Source organism: Pipistrellus kuhlii, unplaced genomic scaffold (genome assembly GCF_014108245.1).
Source record: "Pipistrellus kuhlii isolate mPipKuh1 unplaced genomic scaffold, mPipKuh1.p scaffold_m20_p_17, whole genome shotgun sequence".
Classification (NCBI taxonomy): domain Eukaryota; kingdom Metazoa; phylum Chordata; class Mammalia; order Chiroptera; family Vespertilionidae; genus Pipistrellus; species Pipistrellus kuhlii.
In genome coordinates this window covers 1,432,379-1,456,892 of record NW_023425482.1, presented here as the reverse complement: position 1 = coordinate 1,456,892, position 24,514 = coordinate 1,432,379, and the positions used below count along the sequence as shown (strand labels likewise).

Here is a 24,514-nt window from a genome sequence, read left to right as displayed (position 1 = left end):
TGGCCAAGGGACCTTGGTTGCGGGCACATCCCCAGTAGGGAGTGTGCAGGAGAGGCAGCTAATTAATGTTTCTCTCTCATCGATGTTTTCAACTCTCCCTCTCCCTCTCTGTAAAAAATCAATGAAATATATTTAAAAGAAGAAAAAAAAAAAATCCATGATGAATCATCGATTGACTACCTCCTACAAGTCCCCCACTGGGGATCCAGCCCACAAACTGGGCATGTGCCCTTGACCAGAATCAAACCTGAGACCTTTCAGTTTGCAGGCCGATGCTCTATCCACTGAGCCAAACCAGATAGGGCTAAAAATTACTTTTTTTTTTTTTAAGCATTTTCAAGATGTTTCCTTTTTTAAAAAAATTTAATAAATATTGTTCAGATTATTACAATTGTTCCTCTTTTTTCCCTCCATAGCTCCCCTCCACCAGGTTCCCACCCCACCCTCTGCCTTTACCCCCCCTCCCCCACTGTCCTCATCCATATGTGTACAATTTTATTTATTTATTTATTTATTTATTTATTTATTTATTTATTTATTACAGAGAGGAAGGGAGAGAGATAGAGAGCTAGAAACGTTGATGAGAAACATTGATCAACTGCCTCCTGCACACCCCCCACCAGGGATGTGCCCGCAACCAATGTACATGCCCTTGGCCGGAATCGAACCTGGGACCTTTCAGTCCGCAGACCAATGCTCTACCACTGAGCCAAACTGGTTTCGGCACATATGTGTACAATTTTTGTTCAGTCTCTTCCCATATCCCCCACTCCCCTTTTCCCCGAGAATTGTCAGTCCACTCCCTTTCTATACCCCTGATTCTATTATATTCACCATTAATGTACATCAGATTTTTATTCCCTTGGTTTTTAGATTCACTTGTTGATAGTTAAGTATTTGTTGTTCATAATTTTTATCTTTATATTCTTCTTCCTCTTCTTAAAGTATACCTTTCAGCATTTCATATAATTCTGGTTTGGTGGTGATGAACTCCTTTAGCTTTTTTTTATTTGTGAAGCTCTTTATCTGACCTTCAATTCTGAATGATAGCTTTGCTGGGTAGAGTAATCTTGTTGTAGGTTTTTGCTATTCATCACTTTAAATATTTCTTGCTATTCCCATCTGGCCTCCCTAGTTTTTGTTGAGAAATCAGCTGTCAATCATACAGGTGCTCCCTTATAGGTAACTAACTGCTTTTCTCTTGCTGCTTTTAATATTCTCTCTTTGTCTTTTGCTCTTGGCATTTTAATTATGGTGTGTCTTGGTGTGGTCCTCTTTGGATTCCTTTTGTTTGGGGTTCTGTGCGCTTCCTGGACTTGTAAGTCTATTTCTTTCACCAGGTGGGGGAAGTTTTCTGTCACTTTCTTTAAATAGGTTTTCAGTATCTTGCACACTCTCTTCTTCTGGGACCCCCATAATTCTGATGTTGGTTCGCTTGAAGTTGTTCCAAAGGCTTCTTACACTATCTTCAACTTTTTGTATTCTATTTGCTTTTTGCTTTTCCTGAGGAGTGTTTTTTTGCTTCTTGGTATTCCAAATCTTTGACTTGATTCTTGCGATCCTTTAGTCTGCTTTTAGGTCTCTGTATAATATTTCTTATTTCAGTCAGTGTGTACGTAATTTCTAGTTGATCCCTTTTCATATCCTCAAGGATCTCGTTTAATTTATCGGCCTTTTATAGGAAATTATTGAAAAACCTTATAACTGTGGTTTTGAACTCTATATCCAGTCTTTTACTTTCCCCCATGTCCTCAATTGAGGCCTGCCTCTTTGTCTCTGCATTTTAGCTGCTTCCCTGAGTTGATGGAGTGGCTTTGTATGCTAGGTGTCCTAACAGGGCTCAGTAGCTCAGCCTCCCCAGTTACCTGTGGTGGACCCTCTGGGTGCAGTCCTTTGTGGGCTGTAGTTAAGCCTTGCTTGTTGTTGGTATCACTGGAGAGAGCTGATCGCCAAGCCAAATGGCTGTGATGATCAGCAGTGTCTCCGCTAGGAGGGCTTCTGTGCTCAGCTTGGATGGAGCAGAGTCTCAGAATGGCGCAGACAAGCTTTGGTTTCCCATCAGCCTTGCCCTAAGAGGGCCTTGTTCTCAGAGTCCTGAGGCAATGACTGCTGGCCTTGTGTACCTCAGAGAGAAAGTTGCTCTCGAGTTTTGCCTGCTGCCTGACAATCCAGTTTCTGGATATCAGTGCAATCAGGAGGTTTTGTTTTCCTCCTTAACAAGAAAGCTAGCCGCACGTTAGCTGCCTACCCTCTCTGCGTGCCACGAGTAAGCCAGCAGTGTATTCAGCCGTCTCTCCTTTCCGCTCTCACAGATCTCCGCACCTCCACAGCTCCTGAGGCTTGGCGTCCTTTTCTCTTTTTTTCTAGTTGGTAGAGCTTCCACTCAGCCAGCTTTCTGGTGGTTCTGGATGATATCCACTCTGTTTCCCAGTTGTAATTTTAAAATTGTTGTGGTAGGCTACATTTAGGTGTTTACCTTATGCCACCATCTTGGTTTCTCCAAGATGTCTCTTTCATAGGATATGACCTTTCTTTCCTTTTTTTCATCCTCACCTGAGGATATTTTTCCATTGATTTTTAGAGTGTGGAAGAGGGAAAGACAGAGAGAAACATCAATGTGAGAGGAACACTTCAATTGGTTGCCTCCTGCATGAGCCCTGAAATGGGCCCCGGCCAGGGAGGAGCCTGCAACCTAGGTACATACACTTGATTAGAATCAAACCCGGCCCCTGTTATCAGAAGGCCACGGCTTTATCCACTGAACCAAACCAGCTAGGGTAGGATATGACATTTCTTAGCCCTCCAGCAGTGGACCTTCGTTTTTTCCTCCAGGAGTGAGGTGGAAAAACCCCAGATAACCTTCTTGGATTCTTATTACTTAAGTTACCAAGAACACTGAGTGGCGTATGGGGAGCTTAACCAATGAACGGTCAGAAAAGGTGTTTCCTCTGCAGCTCATGCACAGAAGCGGGACTGCTGGCATGCCCCAGCTGGCAGGCTCTGCTCCCCGCTTTCTCTGTGCCTGCTCCGCCCTGCTCCCCACTCTGCTCTCTGCAGGTCTGCACCATTTGTGGCTTGGCTCACTGCACAGCAGTCCCCTCCTGTCCAAATGCGCACACAGCCTCCTTCTGAGTGGTTGTGACTGTTATGGTGTCCTGGCTAATTTGCATATTACCTCTTTATATCTAGAGAGAGATTATGCATTATGTATAACAGGATCTTGTAAAAATTATGCAATTCTTATTAAAATGATTCTTACATATTGGCTGGGCTACAAAAATATTCATTGTGGGCTGCATGCAGCCCGTGGGCCAAGAGTTGGACATGCTTGCTGTAGAGCTTTGACATGCCTTGGAAAGAACAAAGAACTTAAAAGGAACATGGTGGTGATAGCCTGGCTGGTGTGGCTCAGTGGTTGAGTATCAATCTATGAACCAGGAGGACATGGTTTAATTCCCAGTCAGGGCATATGTCTGGGTTGCAGGCTTGACCCCCAGTAGGGGGTGTGCAGGAGGCAGCAGATAAATGATTCTCATCAATGTTTCTCTCTCTCTCTGAAATAAAAAACATATTATTAAAAAATAAATAATAGAAACATGGTGAAAATTTCAAATGAAATATGACATCCAATGAAAAGTCAAGATGTAGGATTTCCCTGATCCCAATCGCCTAATTCTGTCCAGATGCTGCCACCAATAGCAGTTTCCCATGCATTCCTCTAGAGCAGTGGTTCTCAACCTCTCTAATGCCCTGACCCTTTAATACAGTTCCTCATGTTGTGGTGACCCTCAACCATAAAATTATTTTCGTTGCTACTTCATAACTAATTTTGCTATTGTTATGAAACGTAATGTAAATATCTGTGTTTTCCAATGGTCTTAGGCCACCCTGCTAGCGGTTCTCAACCTGTGGGTCACATTAGAAAGGTTGAGGATCACTGCTTTAGAGATGGCTCATCTAAAAGTGTTTATAAATACATTTTGTAAGTGTTGGTATTTATTATTAATCATTATCTATTGTTATTGTTAACAAGGAGCTTGTAATCTAAGCATGCTCTAGAAGAGCAGCTTTCCACTCTCTGATGGCAGCCCACAGAAACACACATTCCATTACACGCATGCACAGCACATAACTGAACCAAACTTGCATGAAGCAATGGTTGCCTTTTCTAAGGAAATATGTCCTGGTGTTTTTCATTGTTTCACACCCATGAAGTTGATTTTGTGACACACCACTGTGGGGAGCTGGAGAACATTGTTCCGTCTCCACCCACTCCCACTTTAGCCCCCTCTCCAGCTTACCGGTACATGTAACTGAAACATCCTTACTGAGTTGCCTGATTTCTTCTCTGGAGACGTGGGAGGTGGGAAGCTGCATAGGAAATGCATGTCTTCAGCTCCAGGTGTTATTTTCACCAGAGATGAGACCTTCCTTCCCTCTCACAGAGTTGCTGCTTTAACAAAGACTTGAACAAAACAGGACTGTCTCCAGGCCCATGTTGGCAGGAGACTCTTAGTCTTTAGATGAAACTTGTTTCCCAACTTTTCCTTCCTTCTCCTATTCCTTGGCTTTCTGGAGGACAGTGCCTTTGCCTGTGACTGTGACAGAAAGTGGTTTGTTATTTTTCTTTTTTGAAGATTTATTTTTATTGAGAAGGAGAGGGAGAAAGGGGGAAACATCAGTGTGAAAGCAAAGCATCAATCACCTGCCCTGACCAGTTTGACTCAGTGGATAGAACGTCAGCCTGCAGACTGAAGGGTCCCAGGTTCGATTCTAGTCAAAGGCATGTACCTTGGGCTGGTCCGACAGTAGTAGGTTATCAGAACTTAACTAAAGTTAGTGTCACTAACCCCCCACTGCTAAACTTAACTGGCTTATAAAAAATAAATAAATAAATAAATAAATAAATAAAAATTTTAAAAAAGGCATGTACCTTGGTTGCGGGCACATCCCCAGTGGGTGGGGTGGTGCAAGAGGCAGCTGATCGATATTTCTAACTCTCTGTCCCTCTCCCTTCTTCTTTGTAAAGAAAATCAATAAAATATATTAAATAGAGTCTATCTTAAAAAAAAAAAATCAATCACCTGCCTCCTGCATACCCCCTATCAGGGATCGAGCACACAACCTACCCCAGGCATGTGCCCTCACTAGGAATTAAACCAGCATCCTTATGGTGCACAGGACAATGCCCAACCAAGCAGCTGAGCCAAAGAGGTCTGTTCTTGAGTGCTGTTCTTGAGTGTTGCAGAGTTGACTGGGATACAGTTTGGAACAGTGTCCATGTTCTCCAAGTGGCACCCAGTGCTATGGCGTGACCTTAGCCTTTTCAAGTTATCCTTCATCTCCACAGTGAGTTTGAGGTCCACATACCTGCTCTCCTCCACCCTACACTCGTTCAGCTTCTGCTCCAGACTGGCCAGGACTCACTTGCCTGTATTTTTTTTTTCTTAATTGATTACATGTGTGTCCTTATCCTCCCTTTGCTTCCCCTCCACACCCCTTCCCCCACACCCATCCCCTCACCCCCCTGGTGTCTGTGTCCATTGGTTATGCTTACATGCATGCATACAAGTCCTTTGTTTGATCTCTCCCTCTTACCCCCAACCTTCCCTACCTTTCCTCTGAGATTTGATGGTCTGATTGATGCTTCTCTGTCGCTGGATCTGTTTTTTGTTGTTGTTGTTGTTTTATTTTTATTTAATATATTTTATTGATTTTACACAAAGGAATTGAGAGGGACAGAGAGTCAGAAACGTCAATGAGAGAGAAACATTGATCAGCTGCCTCCTGCACGCCCCCCATTGGGGATGTGCCCGCAACCAAGGTACATGCCCCTGACCGGAATCGAACCTGGGACCCCTCAGTCTGTAGGCCGACGCTCTATCCGCTGAGCCAAACCGGTCCCGGCTGGATCTGTTTTTGTTCATCAGTTTGTGTTGTTCATTATATTACACAAATGAGTGAGATCATGTGGTGCTTTTCTTTCTCTGACTGGCTTATTTCACTTAGCATAATGCTCTCTAGGCCCATCCATGCTATTGTGAATGGTAGGAGTTCCTTCCTTTTTACCTCAGCACAGTATTCCCTGTGTAGATGTACCACAGTTTTTTAATCCACTCATCTGCTGATGGGCACTTAGGCTGTTTTCAAATCACGTGCTTGCCAGTCGTGAGCCGGCTTCTGGCTGAGTGGCACTCCCCTATGGGAGCACACTGACCACAGGCAGCTGAGCTTAGTGACAGGGATCCACTCCTTGTCCTCCTTGTAAATTGAGCTGTTATGAACATAGGGGTGCATACATACTTTCTGATTAGTGTTTCTAGTTTCTTGGGATACGCTAGTATTTCTAGAAGTGGAATCACTGGGTCAAATGCGAGTTCCATTTTTAGGTGTTATTTTGTTTTGTTTTTTTAAAATATATTTTATTGATTTTTCACAGAGAGGAAGAGAGAGGGATAGAGAGTGAGAAACGTCGATGAGAGAGAATCTTCGACCAGCTGCCTCTTGCACACCCCCTATTGGAGATGTGCCCACAACCAAGATACATGCCCTTGACCGGAATCGAACCTGGGACCCTTCAGTCTGCAGGCCAATGCTCTATCCACTGAGCCAAACCGGTGCTGGCCATTTTTAGTTTTTTGAGGAAACTCTATACTGTTCTGCACAGTGGCTTATACTTTTTTTTTTTTTAAGAATGTCTTATTTTTATTGATTTCAGAGAGAGGAAGGGGGAGAGAGAGAGAGATTTAGAAACATTAGTGATGGCAGAGAATCATTTATCGGCTGTCACCTGCATGCCCCCTACTGGATATCAAGCCCTCAACCCAGGCATGTATCCTGACTGGGAATTGAATCGTGAACCTCCTGGTTCATAGTTTGATGCCTGTCCTGGTCAATTATTTTGTTTTGCAGAAGCAGCGAAGTTATATTCAAAGACTGATTATGTCTTTGGGAGAAGTAAAATGGTCTCTGTTTGAAGATGATGATCTTGAGTATAAGAAGTCCTAAGGACTCCGCTAAAAAAGTGTTAGAACTAATTCACAAATTCAGTAAAGTTGCCTTAACAACTTAACTTTACATACAAAAACTCTACCATTTTACTCTCCCTATTATATATATATATATATATATATATATATATATATATATATATATATATATTTATTTATATTTATATTTATATTTATATATAATATATTTTTATTGATTTCAGAGAGAAAGGGAGAGGGAGAGAGAGATAGAAACATCAATGATGAGAGAGAATCATCCACTGAGCCAAACCAGCCAGGACTATTTTATATTTTTGATGTCATAATTTATTTAAACAGGCTTAATTTACTTTTTTTTTTTTTAAGTTTTCTCTTTTTTATAGCAGTGTAGTATTCTTTTTAAATATATATATATATATTATTGATTTTTTTATAGAGAGGAAGAGAAAGGGATAGAGAGTTAGAAACATCGATGAGAGAATCATCGATCAGCTGCCTCTTGCATACCTCCTAGTAGGGATGTGCCCACAACCAAGGTACATGCCCTTGACCAGAATCAACCTGGGACCTTTCAGTCCACAGGCGGATGCTCTATCCACTGAGCCAAACCGGTTTCGGCAACTTTTTTTTTTTTTTTTTTTTTTTGAAAAACACACCTGTTTTATTTAACAAAAAACAATGTACAAAGAAACAGGAACTAAATGGCCAAACTGCACAAAGTAGCCAACATTTACAACCAAGTCACTTCCCATATGACATCTCTTCCTCAAAAAAATCACAGATTTCCATTTCTTTGGGGTTGGTTATTAGAAAAGTATTGTGTTCCTTTGGTGGTGGTATGTTTCCTTATTTTTCATATTACTTGATTCTAGCAATGCTGCCTTCACATTTGAAGAGTCAGTCTCCTCCAGTCTTACTGACTGCCTTTGGGTGAGAAATACTTTTCATCAGCACTAGTAGGGATTCTAAGGCTTTCTCAGAACCCTTCTATGTATACTTGCTCCACATATCTAGTTCCCTCTTAGGGAGGGGGAATTCTTAAGATTGAATGCCTTCTCTCAATTCTGCAAAGCCAGAGCAAATGCTGACAGCCTCCCATTTGCTTTCCCTAGTGTTGTGCTGAATGCTCAAGTTTGTATGCTTCCTCCCAATCCTGCAAAGTTGGCTGACTTTCTGTACCTGCTCATTAACCATCTCCAAAGGCGCACTCTCACACCCTCAGCAATGTGCACAGGGAGCCAGCCATGGGGTGGGGGCAGGTGCGGTGAGATGCACAGTGCTGGGGGTGTCTATGGACCAGTCCACAGGCAAGGCATTCCATTCCCAGTGGTGCATGCACTATCTTCCTGATGTGTGTGATATGGTTAGTAGGATCTGAGTCTCTCTAATGGTTTCTGAGATCCCTGGCTGCTATTCCCACAGCTCCCCGAAGTGTACAGAACTCTCAGTATTCCTCATCAATGCATTTAATCTCAATGTTTTTCCTTCAGTGGTATGCTGGAACTTCTCTGCTGGACTCCTGGATTTCTCATCCATGGGTGATTTTTAAAATCAATGTTCTTTAAGGGGAATATGGTAGAAAAGTTCCCATTTAGCCATTTTGATAACATCAATTTCTCAACCCCTTTTTAAAACTGAGAATACATTTATTAAAGCTGGGGTCAGTGGAACCAGGAAGGCTTAGGATGGGAGAAGCACCAGGAGAGGCTGGGCGAGGCTGCTTGGCTCACTGAGAAGCCTGAAAAAAGGGGCCTTGGATAGCAGCTGGGGAGAGGCCAATGGGGGAAAGAGGAGACACATGTAATATGTCAGAGAATCATAATTAAATTTAAATTTTTAAAAAAGGGGCCTTGGAGACAGGTCCAGGGGTTTAGTCCAGTACAAGACACCACTGTTCATTGTTCCCCTGGTTGTAGATCTTGTGGGGACTCTAAGAGTTTAGGAGATGTGTGCCTGTGGGGAAAGAAAAGTGAGGGTGCACTCCTGAGAGAGCGCACCTCAACCCTTTCAAAGGCACACACACACACACACACACACACACACACACAAAAAAAAAAAAAATCAGGAAAACCAGTCCTCCCTCACCTTCTCCTCTAGCCACAAGGAGATGACTACATTACTGGTTTCTTGTGTGTCCTTTCAAAGATAGTTTCTACATTTGCAAGCAGAGCTTTCCTCCTACCTACCTGCCCCCCATAGTAGCCTGCTGTTCCTGGTGTTCTGAACCTTGTCTTTATCTATAATACAATAATAAAAGCATAATATGCTAATTAGACCAATGCCCTTTTAGGATGAAGCCAGAGCTGCTGCAGTATAGAGGGTACGAGGGAGGAATCCAGGCAGCCACAGCTGCTAGGCCTATTCTTGCACTAATTTCATGCATCGGGCCTCTAGTCTACACTAATAAAAGAGAAACATGCAAATTACCATCACTCCACTATGCCCAACAGCTAATCAGAGTGAGTATGCAAATTAAACTGAAAACATGGCAGCAGCAACACACCCCAGCCGTTATGGACCTGTGGGAGTCGGAGAAGTCAGGCACCAGCACCTGCAGGTGGCTACAGCTGGTACACAGAGAAGCCACCCACCCCGCAGTCCTGGGCACCAGCACCTGCGGCTGGCCGTGGCCTGGGAGTCAGAGAAGCTGCCCACCCTGCAGTCTCAGGTGCCAGCACTTGCAGCTGCAGCATAGGCAAAGCCATCTGCCCACCATCCTCTGAGTCTGCAGCCAGCCTGGGCGCCTATGGCTGACCAGAGGGAGGGAAGCCCGTATCCCTGGTGCCTGTGGTCGGCTGGAGGAGGAATCCTGGGTCAATGCTTAACCACTGAGCCATGCCAGTCAGGCAGTGCTTTCCTCTTTGCTTCACCACCACACACCACATACTTGTCTCCCCAGATCATTCTTTCCCTTCCCCTTTTTCCTCTTCCCTACTCATCTCACACTTCACACGGGTACTTAGCTCCAAAGTTTCCCTTTCTTGGGCACAATACTCAGCCTACCCATGAATTTCCCATGCCTACCCATGAATTTCAGACCCTCCTTTGCTCAGCTGACCCAAAGGAGCATCTGAGATTCCAGCCTTTACATATTCCTCATGCCCTCAGTCAGAAATGTTCTTTCTTGCCTTTTACCTGCTGGCTCAAACGTGGGGTTTCAGAGTGTTGCTATGTTTGCATACCTCTGTGCTGCCATTGATGACATCTTTGCTAAAATGAATTCATTTGGAAAGGAAAGTTTAACCTATGAAGTATTCTTGCAAAGAAAAACAGCTGAGCTAGAGCCACAGATGTGATGAATAAATCTCAAAAGCATAATGTTGAAGTGAAAAAAATCCATTTCATGAGGATATGTACAAATTATATGCATAAAGTTTATTAAAACATCTAAAACCATTCTATACTTCGTTGATGGATATATACATATATGTTAAAAATGAAAATGTGTATGGGAGTAAAAACTCAAAATGCTAACAAGCATGAAAAGGTGCTTAAAATCATTAGTAATAAGTGAGAATTGAAATAATGGCAGGTATCACTTTACACTGAATTACTCTGTCAAAAAGCCAAATGTAGGAGGTGATTGAAGGATACAGGAACCCTCATGAATTTTTGGATGGAGGGCACTAGGGACAGCCATTGTGAAAAGCAACCTGGCATATACATATTCATGATCCAGCAATTCTGCTCCCACCAAGCCCACTCAGTGTGCCCCTCCCCTTTTTAGCATACCTCTATTCTGCCCTTGTTGTACGCTCATCTCAAACTCCTCTTACACACCCATCTCCTGCCATCTTCTCCCCTCAGCCCACAGCCCATGCAATCAGCCTCTGAGCCACCTGCCCCCTACTCTCCTCCCCACCTCCCTGTCTTGGTCTAGCCCTGTCCTCACCTGCCAAGTCTCTGCTGGGTGTACCCCCTGGGTTCCTAAACTTGGAAAGGTATAACCATCAGCAAAAGAGACAGTTCTGGGATTCAGGATTCACACACTGGTCCAACTTGGATCTCTCTTCTGCCCCAGGAAGGCCTATGTTTTAAGGAGAGATATCAGGTGTTTCACTCACTCCCCCCTCCCCTTCTACAGCAGCCTTATCAGGACCACATCACCCTGCCCATGTGGCCAGATACTAGCACAATCTGGAATATCAGGTCTATAAATCACTCGGGTGGGGCCCATAAAGCTGTTCTCTCATGCTGGTCTGCCTGCTTGACCTCTCGTCCCTTTTTTCAGACACTCTCCTCCTTTCCTAAGGAGGGGCCTGGGCATATATAGGGAGCCACTGTGGGAGGGGCTGGCCAGAGGAACTGCAGGCAGAGAAGGTGAGGAGGAGACTCTGGGGGTCTGGACGGGTAGAGGAAACGGGTGGTCTGAGGCGCAAGGAGGGCCAGTGCTGAGAGCTCTGGACAGGGAGTGCCCTGCTTGGTCCTCACTATCCTCTTTTGTAAAATGGCCCATCAACCAGGGTTCTGGGAAGCTGCGCACACTCATTACCAGCCTAGGCCCAGCAGATATCAAGGAGCAGCCCATGGCAGTTGGGGGGCAGTAGTTCCAGCTGGACCTTCTCTCCTCTCTTGACCTTTGCCTGGCCTCATCCCTGCTCATGTGTCCCAGGCACAACTATGGCTTCTGCAGGAGCAGAGGCGGAGAAGGGATCTCCGATTGTGGTGGGACTGCTGGTCCTGGGCAACATCATTATTCTGGTGAGACATCCCCCAGAGCTGGGAGCTGAGTGGGAGGTGGGGAGAAAGGGGCAGTCCTGAGCCTGAGGGTGGAGGCTGAGGGCCCAAGACTCCCCAGCAGGCCAGTGCTGCAGGCTCTCAAGTCAGAGCAGGCTGCATTCGAATATCAGCTCTGCCTCTTCCATCTGTGTGATCTTGAGCAAGTGACTTTAATTCTTTGTGCCTGTTTCCCCAACTATAGATTATGTCCTCATTATGGGGTTATTTGTGTGGAATAATCCATGTATGACCTTCAGCTCAGAAAAAGTGATTAAGAAGTACTAACTATCGCCCTAGCCAGTTTTGCTCAGTGGATAGAGCATTGGCCTGTGGACTAAAGGGTCCCAGGTTCAATTCCAGTCAAGGACACATCACCGAGTTGCAGGCTTGATCTCCAGTGGGGGACGTGTAGGAGGCAGCAGATAAATGATTCTCTCATCATTGATGTTTCTCCCTCTTCCTCCCTCTCCCTTTCTCTCTGAAATCAATAAAAATATATATTTAAAAAAGAAATGCTCGCTATCAACATTAATATGATTACAGATATAAAGTGCCTGATTGGCACACAGGAAGCCCATGATAAAATAATAACAATGTCTTTTCCTTAGCATTTAATGTTTTTTTGAAAAATATGTGATGCCTGTACATGGCTCTGGACCAAGCAGCCTGGGTTCAAATCCCAGCACTGCCATTTTCTATTGTGGGGCCAGGGGTCACCTCTCTGAGCCTCAATTTTCTTAGCTGTAAGATGGAGATAAAATAGTAATGCTGAGAGGATAAAATGGATTAATGTACTTAGACCAGTTTGGGCCATGTCGTTACTCTTTGTATTAGTCATAACAACAATGTACATTACAGTTAGTAACAATAATAATCATCACACAGAAACCAATTACGAGGTCCAATGCCTGGCACACAGGAAGTGCTCTAGGAGTGTTAGTTTGATTATCATCAAACAAATCCACCAAGAAATTTCCTCTCTTTTGTTCCCCATTCCTTATTCTGCAGGTAACTAGATGTTTAGTTTTTCCAACATGTAAAAAATGCAAGCATAGGAGCATACACTGAGTGGCCAGATTATTATGACCTCTGAATGCATAATAATCTGGTTACTCAGTATGTATATATTAGAGGCCTGGTGCATGAATTCATGCATAGGTGTGGCCCGGCCAGCCTGGCCAGGGGGAGGGGTAATGGGTGGTTGGCTGCCCTACCTGTTGGTCGAACTCCTGGTCGAGGGGACAATTTGCATATTAGCCTTTTATTATATAGGATATACACTGAATAGCCAGATTATTTTTTAAAACTATATTTTATTGACTTTTTACAGGGAAGAAGAGAGAGGGATAGAGAGTTAGAAACATCAATCAGCTGCCTTCTGCACACTCCCTACTGGCGATGTGCCCACAACCAAGGTACATGTCCTTGACCAGAATTGAACCTGGGACCGTTCAGTCTGCAGGCCAGCACTCTATCCACTGAGCCAAACCGATTAGGGTAAGTGGCCAGATTATTATGTGTTCAGAGATCATAATAATCTGGCCACTCAGTGTATGCACCTATTTCCTCCTTTTGCCCCAAATGTCACTCAATCCATATCCTTTTTCATGCCTCCCATCTTCTCTTGCTCACATAGCCTATAGGCCACTCCACAGGAGTCCTCAAGAGAGCCCCTCTGTCCTTTTCCAGAACTGCATAATACTCCATTGTGTGGCATCCTGGTTCCTTTACCTGCAGGTGGTTTGTGATTTTCCTGCATGGGCACATGTGTGGGGGGTTGATTTCTGCAGGTGGAATTGCTGAACCTAAGAGTTGGTATATTTGTAATTGTTCTGGGAATGGTCAGATTCCCCTATTCAGAGAATAATACTAGTAAGGAAGTGCAGGTTGGCCAAGCATCTCCTCTAGGCCTGCATGTGGCATCTTTTTTTGCCCTTAAAGCAACAGGCAGTAAGGGGAGAGGGACACTTCTGACTGGGCCTCCTTCCTTTCTGGCCTCAGCCTAGCCCCATCCCTATCCATGAAAGGTTATGTCTTTGCCTCTCTTATCACATGCACACTTTACTGAGCAGGCAGTAGAGGTTCAGAATGAGGAAAGGACTTGCTCATGGAGACTCAGACAGCTGGGGCTGTTGTCCTTGAGTTGGTCTTTCTATCCTCTTTCTAGCTGTCAGGCCTGGCCCTGTTTGCTGAGACAGTATGGGTGACAGCTGACCAGTACCGTGTGTACCCACTAATGGGTGTCTCAGGCAAGGATGATGTCTTCGCTGGTGCCTGGATCGCCATCTTCTGTGGCTTCTCCTTCTTCGTTGTGGCCAGCTTTGGTGTGGGTGCAGCGCTCTGCCGCCGGCGGTCCATGATCCTCACGGTGAGGCCCCAGGAGGAGGGAATGGGGACATGTAGGCACAAAGATCATCCTCATAAATTCATAATAACAACCACCACTGCAGCCACTATTGTGTGTCCATCTTTGCCATGGTAATCATTTTGTTTCACCTTCCCATAACCCAAAAACGTAGGCTTGGCTGTCACCGTGATTTCAAAAAGAAAACTTGGACACAGGGGAGAAAGGGCATAAAGCTCTCTACACAGGAGGACAACTCTTGAGTAGCAGGACTGGGATTTGAACCTCAGTAAATTGATATCCATAGTTTGTGCTCATAAGTGGTGCTGTTGATAATGACAATAATAATAGCACAACCAGCATTTAATGAGTGCTCTTTACTTTCTAAATGCTTTACATGGATTCATTCATTTATTCCTCACAACTCCATATGAGATACCATCATCACCATCACCATCATCATCATCATCATCATAAGCCCACTTGACAGTTGAAATTGAGGCTCAGAGAAGTGAAGTCACTTATCCAAAGTCACACAGCAAGTGAGTGACAGAGCCAGGATTTAAACTTGAGCCTGTACTCTCAGTCTCTGCCAATAATAATTACATAAAAAAATAATAATAATAATTACATCAACAGTCTCCACACTCCCCAAGGGCCTCTCATGTGCCTGATGCTAGGCTAAGCAACTTAAAAAATGAACTCTCTCAATACTCCCAGTCACCCTTTGAAGTTACTAGATAAGGAAACTGAGGCTCAGTTTCCAACACCGTGCTTCCTTTACAGTTAAGGCCCTTTAAATTCTTAGGAGCACCTACTTATTCTATCAACAAATGCTAATTGAGCAAGAACCATGTGCCAAACCCTATGTTAGGCATTGGAGCTATCTAGTGAGCAGAACCTAAAGCCTGTGTCATAGAGAGAACGCTCCGAGAAGAAGACAGTGACTAGGGAAGGGTGAGCTGAAACTGCAGAAGGCAGCCTGAGGAAGTAAAGGCCTGGGGAGGGAAGAATGAGCTGTGTGTGTATCTGCAGGAAGAACATTCCAGGTTGAAGGAACATCAAAAGCAAAGGCTCTGAAGCCAGAGAAGGCCAGAGGCCAGCGTGGCTGGAGCCAAGTGGGGGTGGGTTGAGAGAGGAGCCGAGGTGAGGGCAGATGAGGTGGGGGAGAGAATAGTGGGCGATGGCATGGAGGATGAGGGAAGAAAGGGAAGGTGGGCCTTATGGGCCTTGGTAAAGACTTCGGCTTCACCATGAAATGGGGCCACTGAAAGGCTCTTTTTCTTTTCTTTCCTGTTTCCCTTCTTTTAAAATCTCTTTCCTGCATTTAATTCTCTGGCATACAATTTAACCAAAGCCCTGAAAGTTCACCCAACTAGTGAAAAAAAGTTTGTGTCTGTCTATTAGTTTGTCATTAAATAAGACATAGAAGTTAAAAAACAAAACACATACATTATGGGAAATTTGAAACATAGAGGAGAGTAGAGAGAATGGCCTGATGAACCCTGTGTACCTGTCACCTGATTTCAACACAGTCAGTCACAGACGGCCAAGTTTGTCTCCTCTGCTCCACTTTCTGCCTGCCCACATTTTTATTTCCTGGGGTATTTTGAAGCACATTCCAGACACCAAGTCATTACAAATACTTGAGTGCACATTTCTCTGAGTGATAAGGACATTGTTTTAAAGCAGTCAGGCAAGTTAATGCCACAGCATCTCATCTCTCAGCAGTAGAGTTAGCAAATCCACGCCCCACACCCTGTTGATTTAAGGGTGAAGGGAAGAGGTGAGGAAAGGAATACCATTTACATTATATACCAGTAAATAATTTTTTTGTGTGCAACCTTCATTCTGCTGGCACACCTGCAAAATTCACCCTAGTTCCTTCAAATCTATCTTCCAATACTCAGTCTGTGTTCAAATGTCCCTGGTTACCTCAAGAAAGTCTCTCTCTCTCTCTCTCTCTCTCTCTCTCTCTCTCTCTCTCTCCTCCTACTCCTTACTCTCTCTCTCTCTTTCCTTTCTAGAGTAGACATTTATTTTATGGTATCCAAGCATATTTGTTAACATACTTGACATCAAAGTTGGATTTCTATTATGGAAAATTTCAAACGTACAAAAAAGGAGAAAGACTTGTACAGCGATCACCTGTATATCTATCACATAGATGCTACCATTCACATTGTTCTATACATTTTTAAGAATTTTTCATTTTCCTTGAGGTGTCATTCCACAGGTTTTGCTCTGACTGGGCTGTTTGTTTGTTCCTGTCTCTATCTCTCCCCAGTACCTGGTGCTCATGCTCATCGTCTACATCTTCGAGTGCGCCTCCTGTATCACATCCTACACCCACCGAGACTATGTGAGCCGGGCAGAGGCCAGGGGAGGGGCATGACTTCCAGGGGGAGTGTGTTGAGGGTCTCAGGCTAAGGGTGGAGGTAGACTTTTCTTCCCACTCAATCCCACTGGACCCTACTCTTCCTGGCCCTCCACAGATGGTGTCCAATCCATCCCTGATTACCAAGCAGATGCTGACATTCTACAGTGCAGACACAGACCAGGGCCAAGAACTGACTCGCCTCTGGGACCGTATCATGATTGAGGTGAGCGAGGATGGGCAATGATGGCAGGGAGGCCTGGAGGACCTGAAGCTCTGACTACAGAGGCAAATAGGGCTCCCATTATGCCCAGGGTATATAATATACACTTATTTGGTTCTTAGGAGGGAAGCATTCAGTTATTGTCACTTTTCAGTTGACTAAACTGGCCCCAAAACAGGGAAAGTCACTTGCCCAGTGTAAGTGACTGAGCTGGAATCCAAACCCGGCAGCCTAAATCCAGAATCCCTGCTCTTAATCATGGCATATATTATATTAACAGCAAACATTTAATGAGCACTAACTTCTATTTAGCACTGTTCAATGCACTTTGAAAGTTTATTTAATTCTCATACCTGCAAAGGAAGATCAGCTTTTTAGTGATGAGGAAACCGAGGCAAGAGGTTGAGGAGCTTGAACAAGGTCACACAACTGGTAGGTCACAGAACCAGAAGGATTCAAACCAAGGTTGCTGCATTCCAGAAGCCACATTCTTAGCTAAACCCAACCTGACATGGCAGCACATTGAAGAATACTAAGTATTCAAGAAAAATTGAGATCCCAGCTTAGCTTAAGTCATATAGCTAGCCAGGATTGGAACCATGTATGAAAGGGCCTATATTTTCATCTTTCAGGGACCACAAGATAAACACCCATAGGGACTAGAAAAAAACAACACAGAATCCAACTTTGTTGTCATTTAGCTCAGGTTTTGTTGACTGTGAACTCAAAAGAATCCTATACAATAAAACCCTAATATGCAAATCGACTGAACAGCAGACAGACCAGTCACTATGACACCCACTGACCACCAGGGGGCAGATGCTCAACACAGGAGCTGCCCCCTGGTGGTCAGTGCACTCAGTCAGAAGCCAGGCTCATGGCTGGTGAGTGCAGTGGTGGTGGCAGAAGCTTCTCCCACCTCTGCTGCAGGCCAGAGGTAAGAAGCAAGGGGTCCTGGACTGCGAGAGCCCCATACTGCAAGAGGGATGTCTGACTGCCGGCTTAGGGGTTGGGCCTAAGCCAGCAGGCGGACATCCCCGAAGGGGTCCAGACTGTGAGAAGGCACAGGTTGGGCTGAGGACCCCCCTCCCTCCAGTGCACAAATTTCATGCACTGGGCCTCTAGTTTTTAAATAAATCATGACTGTGGGCTTGATCCAAATCCCCCATCAGCCTATTGGTTCTGGAACAAATGTCTTCTGGTTATCGCTCACATACACAGACACTGCCCTCCTCCTTGAGGCCCAGGACATGGGTAAGTTGGGCCCAGCAGGGGCACAGAACAACCTTGCCCTTTCTCACTGTCTGATCTCAGGTAAGCAGTGGTCTGCTCTGAGCTGGAGCCAGACTCCTTGCTTTTCTCTCCAGCAAGAGTGCTGTGGCACATCTGGTCCCATGGACTGGGTGAATTTTACATCAACCTTCCGGGAGGCCACCCCAGAGGTGGTGTTTCCCTGGCCCCCACTGTGCTGTCGGCGGACTGGTAACTTCATTCCCCTCAATGAAGAAGGCTGCCGCCTGGGCCACATGGACTACCTGTTCACCAAGGTATGTCCCCTCCCTCCTGCTGTAGTCTCTCTGGCCTCTCTGATTCTTCTATCTCTTCCCCCTTTTTACTGTCTATTATTTCCTTCTCCCCTCTCTGGCTTTCTCTCTCTCTCTCTCTCTCTCTCTCTCTCTCTCTCTCTCTCTCTCTCTCTCTCTCTTTCTCTCTCAAAGTTATCGGGATGCACACAAGATCTATCTGGTTTAGACCTGGCACCTGCAATTTTTCTCAGGTTGCTGGGAATATGAGCAACAATAATAATAGCAGGAGCACAACACCAATATCAACCCACATTTATTGAGCTTATATTTTGTATGAGGCATCCTTCTAAGTTTTTATCTTATTTCTCACCACAGCCTGAGGTTAAAATTATAATTATCTCACTTTACAGATGATGAAACTGAGGGGTCACTCGCTAGTGAAGGATGGAGCTGGGGTTTGATTTCAGGCAGTTAGGCCCCAACCAGATGCTTTAACTATTGTGAGGGGAGTGCAGAGTCAGAAAAAGAAACCAGAAGAGATTAGATTAGGAGAACTGGACCCAGTGTTCCTTTGGTTGCTCTTGGCTGCCTGGGGCCCTTCAGCAGCATATCTTAGAGCAGATGTGCAAACCATCACCACTCGCAGAATCAGACAGCCATGCTTCCAGCCCAGACTCTGGGCAGAGTGCTTACATGCATCCCCATGAGGAGATGTCAAAAGTGGGCTGATCCTAAAGGCACATTTCCAACCCTTGGCACCTGTGGGCAGCAGGGAAATCCTGCTCTAAATAACATCGCCCTCAGATGCCATAATTTTAGCACCTACTTTTACAGGTCCCGGACTCAAGGTCACATTCCTGCGCCCTGAATCCACGCTGGGAGGTAGACACTGCCATAATCCCCATTGCACAAGTAAAAAACCAAGGCTCAAGGAAGGAAGTGACTTTCCTGAGGACATACAGTGACCCTTGCTTTCAGCAGCCAACCTCCTGAGAGAATTTACTCAAACCCTCATTTTCCCCCTGCCCAGGGCTGCTTCGAACACATTGGCCATGCCATCGACAGCTACACGTGGGGAATCTCGTGGTTTGGGTTTGCCATCCTGATGTGGACGGTGAGAGGCAGGGAGCCTATTGGTTGGGTGGGATGTGGGTGTGGGGCTGGAGCACCCCTAACTCGACTGCCTTCTCCTCCAGCTCCCTGTGATGCTGATAGCCATGTATTTCTATACCACATTGTGAGGAACGAGAAGGGATGGCCATGTGCACATCTTGGCCACCTTCTCCACCTGCTCCTGCTTCCTTCAGCTGAAGCTTGGCTGGCTGCCTCACCTTTCCCTTTCCAGCTCTTCACCTTCCCTCCTCCTCCCAAGATCTTTTACCAGGTTTCTGAGTTCTGCTAGGATTCTGAACACCCCTGGGCATGCATGCATGGGCCCTTAGTCCTTAACCTCATTTCATTTGGTTGATTCCTGGCCATCTATCAGTGGCAACTTAAATTCCTATCCTTAGATCTCACCACCCCTTCATGGGGGATATGGCCTTTATTACTGAGTGGGTTGTGATAGACTATTGAAGCTCTGGTAGACTAGGATTGCTCTGAGGGGAGGGACATGTTCTGTCATAGCCATTTATTATCCCCAGCATCGCCCAGCACTGGGTTAAGCATAGATATTCAATAAACACTGTTTGCATGAGTCAATTTGTTTTCTTCTGAGACAAAGGTGAATGAACAAGGGCTCTTCCAATGGAAATGGCAGAAACCCAACTGGCACTGACTGAAATATAAAATGAAATTTACTGGCTCATATAACCGACTCAATAGGGCTGGATCCAAGAGTTCAGACTAGGTTTCTAGAAAACCGGCTTCTCTCTGAGGCAGAATTTCTCTGCAACACTAGATGCACATCTGGATAGCTAAGCAACACAGCACTGAGGAAGGGCCTCTATCCCAAGGTCAAGGATTAAATCTCACTATCTTGGTTTAGGTTCTAGGCCCACCTTTTGGTTAGGGAAAGGAAAACATGGAACTAATGACCCTGCTAAGAATGCATCCAGGGATGGTGTTGAGAAGGGGTTATCAAAGGAAAACCAGAGCCCAGGGCTGAGGCACCAGTAGAGGTGATAGACACCCTCCTATTAGGAACTAGAGCTTCCAGCAAGTTCTCTAAGTAATAAAAACAATATTTTAACGTGACAGACAGCAAACTTTAAGACTCTCCTCACTGCTTTTTTGTCCTCTTTGATGCAAGCTCATCCTCTGGCCATTTTACAGCAATTGGGCCCTGCCAGGAAAGCCCATCAAATGGAGTTTTTTGGGGTCCATTGGTCTACTGATGGTCTGCAGGTGCTAAATTCAGATATTAGCTTTAAAAAATCTGTATTGGTCAAAGAAGTCCACTAGGATGAAAAATTGGAAACAACCTCATATCCATCAGCAAGGGATAGGTTGCACAGCGCATATTATATCCTTGGACTGGAATTCTCAGTGGCTGTTAAAAAGAAGATAGACCTGCCTTGGCTGGGTAGCTCAGTTGGATGGAGCATTGTCCCTATATGCGAGGGTTGCAGGTTTGATTCTGGGTCAGGGCACATACAATGAATGCATGGATAAGTGGAACAGCAAGTCGATGTTTCCCTCTCCCTCCCATCTCTAAAATGAATAAAAATCTGTATGGGCTTTTTAAAAATAAGATAGATCTATGTGAGCTTATATCAAAAGGTGTCACAATGATATAAATAACCAGAAAGCATTTACAGGCAGTATTCCGGTTACATCAGACTTGATGTATGTTGTTTTGTGGTTATGTTGCCATCTTTCATTTATTTATATAAAAAAAAGTACCATTGTTTTGATGTGTGTACATATGTGCTTTATGCTTTTTTATAATTTACTAGTTGCCCCTCGCAAGAAGATTCCTGCAATAGGGCTTCCTGCTGCAGTCTCCGCTGCCCCACCTGCTTCTCTCCCTTCTCCCAGCCCCGCCTGCTTCCCTGCCTTCTCCGCTGTCCCACTTGCTTGCTGCACCACAGCTTTGCTCCCTTAAGGAGGGCTTGGCTTCTTTCTATGCTATCTTCAATCTTCACTCTGGCCTGGATATGCAAATTAACCGCCATATTTGTTGGGTTAATTTGCATGCTTGCCCTGATTGGCTGGTGGGTGTGGCTTGTAGGTGTAGCAAAGGTACAGACAATTTGCATGTTTCTCTCTTTTTTTCTTTAAAAAAAAAAAAAATATATATATATATATATATATATATATATATATATATATATATATAATATTTATATTTTATTTCAAAGGCAAATGTCTTTTTTTTTTTTTAATAAATCTTTATTGTTCAGCTGAGACCAGTTTGGCTCAATGGATAGAGCGTCGGTTTGGGGACTGAAGGGTCCCAGGTTCGATTCTGGTCAAGGGCATGTACCTTGGTTGCGGGCATATCCCCAGTAGGGGGTGTGCAAGAGGCAGCTGATCGATGACTCTCTCTCATCGATGTTTCTAACTCTCTATCTCTCTCCCTTCCTCTCTGTACAAAATCAATAAAATATATTTTAAAAAATCTTTATTGTTCATATTATTACAAATGTTCCTCATTTCCCCCCCTTCTCCATTACTCCCCTCCACCAGGTTCCCACCCCACCTTCTGCCCTTTCCCCACCTCCCATTGTCCTCATCCATAGGTGCACAGTTTATGTTCAGTCTCTTTCCACACCCCCCTCTCCCGTTTTCCCCGAGAATCGTCAGTTCACTCCCCTTGCATACCTCTGATTCTATTATATTCAACAGTTAATATTGTTCATCAGATTTTTTTTTAATTCCCTTGGTTTTTAGATTCACTTGTTGATAGTTATGTATTTGTTGTTCATAGTTTTTATCTTTATTTACTTTCTCTTCCAAAAGAACCCCCTTCAACAATTCATATAATTCTAGTTTGGCGGTGATGAACTCCTTTAGCTTTTTTTTATTTGTGAAGCTCTTTATCTGGCCTTCAATTCTGAGTGATAGCTTTGCTGGGCAGATTATTTTGGGCTGTAGGTTCTTGCTATTCATCACCTTGAATATTTTTTGCCATTCCAGTCTGGCCTGCATGGTTTCTGTTGAGAAATCAGCTGACAATCGTATGGGTGCTCCTTTATAGGTAACTACCTGCTTTTCTCTTGCTGCTTTTAATATTCTCTCTTTGTCTTTTGCTCTTGGAATTTTAATTATGATTTGTCTTGGTGTGGTCTTCTTTGGATTCCTTTTGTTTGGAGTTCTGTGTGCTTCCTGGACTTGTAAGTCTAATTTTTTCACCAGGTGAGGGAAGTTTTCTGTCACTATTTCTTTCAGTATATTTTCAATATCTTGCTCTCTCTCTTCTTACACCCCCATAATTCTGATGTTGGTTTGTTTGAAGTTGTCCCAGAGGTTTCTTACATTATCTTCAACTTTCTGGATTCTCTTGTCTTCTTGCTTCTGCGGAGGAGTGTCTTCTGGCTCTTTATGTTCCAAATCTTTGACTTGATTCTTGTGATCTTCCATTCTGTTTTTAGGACTCTGTATAATCTTTTTTATTTCAGACAATGTATTCTTTATTTCTTGTTGATCCCTCATTATTTCTTGTTGATCCCTTATTATTTCTTGTTGATCTCTTATTATTTCTAGTTGATCCCTTTTCATATCCTCATAGGTCTTATTGACCTTTTCTAGGAAATTCTTGAAGAACCTTATAAGCATGGTTTTGAACTCTATATCCAGTCACTTCTTTTCCTCCATTTCTTTTGTTTGTGAACTGTTTCCTTGTTTTGGCATTTTCACAGCTTCCCTGAGTTGGTAGGGTGGCTTTGTGTGCTAAGGTGTCCTATATGGTTCAGCCTCCCAGTTACCTGAGGTGGACAGACTTAGTGTAGTCCTTTATGGGCTGTGTGTGCAGTCTTGTTGTTAAGCCTTGCTTGTTGTTGGTATCACTGGGCTCTTTTTAAATATATTTTATTGATTTTTCACCGAGAGGAAGGGAGAGGAATAGAGAGTTAAAAACATTGATGGGAGAGAAACATGAATCAGCTGCCTCCTGCACACCTCCTACTGGGGATGTGCCTGCAACCAAGGTACATGCCCCTGACTGGAATCAAACCTGGGACCCTTCAGTCTGCAGGCCAATTGCTCTAACCACTGAGCCAAACCGGTTAGGGCAGCATGTTTCTCTTTTATTAGAGAGGATTTACCACAAGTAAAAGTCAGAAATTGTTACCGTTCTTTTAATTTTTTTTACTGTTCCACTTCATTACTGCTGTGTATGTGCTCCACGTGAGTGATGTAGGTGCTTATGGCAAAAATCGCGTTACATAACGCCAGCACTGTAGGAACAGATCTCTGATGTAACCCGAGGACCTGCTGTATAAGGATGTTCATTTTAGTAACCTAAATGAACATCCGTAGATTAGTTCTAATTAGTACTCTGACCAGAGCCCAGGCCAGGTAGGAGCTTCCAAACAAGGTATGTACCCTTGATCAGAACCAAACCTGGGACCCTTTGATCCACAGGCCGAACACTCTATCCACTAAGCAACACTGGCTAGGGAATCTATGCTACCGTGTTTCCCTGAAAATAAGATATCCTCCGAAAATAAGACCTACCTACAGGTTTCCTTCTGAATGAAATATAAAGTATCCCCCGAAAATAAGCCCCCCCCCAGGCTAAACATGAGAGATTTGCTCCACTGATTCTGAAAGAAATGGAGTCACAAGAAATTCACCAGGAAATTCAGGAATTGGATTGTTATGATGATGTTCCAGAAGATGATGACATGATTGTCATTGAATAAATGAGTAAATTCTTGATACTGTAGGATTCAGTTTGTCTGGTTTGTGTTGACAACTACCATACTACCGTACCGTATACAGGTAATAAATTTCCTTTATTTTCATTTAACAATAAATGTGTACTGTATTCTTCTTCATGGAAAAATAAGACATCCCCTGAAAATAAGACATAGCGCATCTTTGGGAGTAAAAATTAATATAAGACACTGTCTTATTTTCAGGGAAACAGGGTATATCTTTACAACACCACAGAGTAATAAAAAAAATAATTTTTTAACATGGAAAACTTCTAAGAAATGCAAAGTTGAAAAACTTGCTGACTGCATACAGTACTTTTATTTCTGTAGATTAGGGTTGGATTTTTAAAAAATGGTCAAGATATTTTTTTTAAAGTTTAAAATAATAGGGAAATCCCTTTTAAAAAACAAAACAAAACATATTTTTACTGATTTTAGAGAAAAAGGAAGAGGAGAGAGAGAAACATCATTGATCAGCTGCCTCCTGCATGCCCCCTATGGGGATCAAGCCCAC

The 24,514-nt window shown here is 44.0% G+C and overlaps 1 protein-coding gene and 1 long non-coding RNA gene across 3 annotated transcripts; one reads left to right on the top strand and one right to left on the bottom strand.

The window, feature by feature from the left end:
• Positions 1-1,598: 1,598 nt before the first annotated feature.
• Positions 1,599-22,976, bottom strand: LOC123652464. Its single transcript, XR_006741817.1, has 2 exons — positions 22,923-22,976; positions 1,599-1,736 (listed from the first exon to the last, which is right to left on the bottom strand). It is a non-coding gene; the product is annotated as an uncharacterized LOC123652464 (long non-coding RNA).
• Positions 11,261-19,872, top strand: UPK1A (uroplakin 1A). Of its 2 annotated transcripts, XM_036440417.2 has the most exons (8): positions 11,265-11,309; positions 11,602-11,690; positions 13,876-14,076; positions 16,340-16,414; positions 16,548-16,655; positions 18,020-18,199; positions 19,209-19,292; positions 19,375-19,872. In XM_036440417.2, exons 2-8 carry the CDS (start codon positions 11,610-11,612, stop codon positions 19,417-19,419), a joined length of 774 nt encoding a protein of 257 aa, XP_036296310.1. In that variant the 5' UTR covers positions 11,265-11,309; positions 11,602-11,609; the 3' UTR covers positions 19,420-19,872. The 2 variants fall into 2 exon arrangements, with proteins under 2 accessions (XP_036296311.1, XP_036296310.1); XM_036440418.2 differs by lacking the exon at positions 16,340-16,414 and having other exon boundaries at positions 11,261-11,309.
• Positions 22,977-24,514: the final 1,538 nt, after the last annotated feature.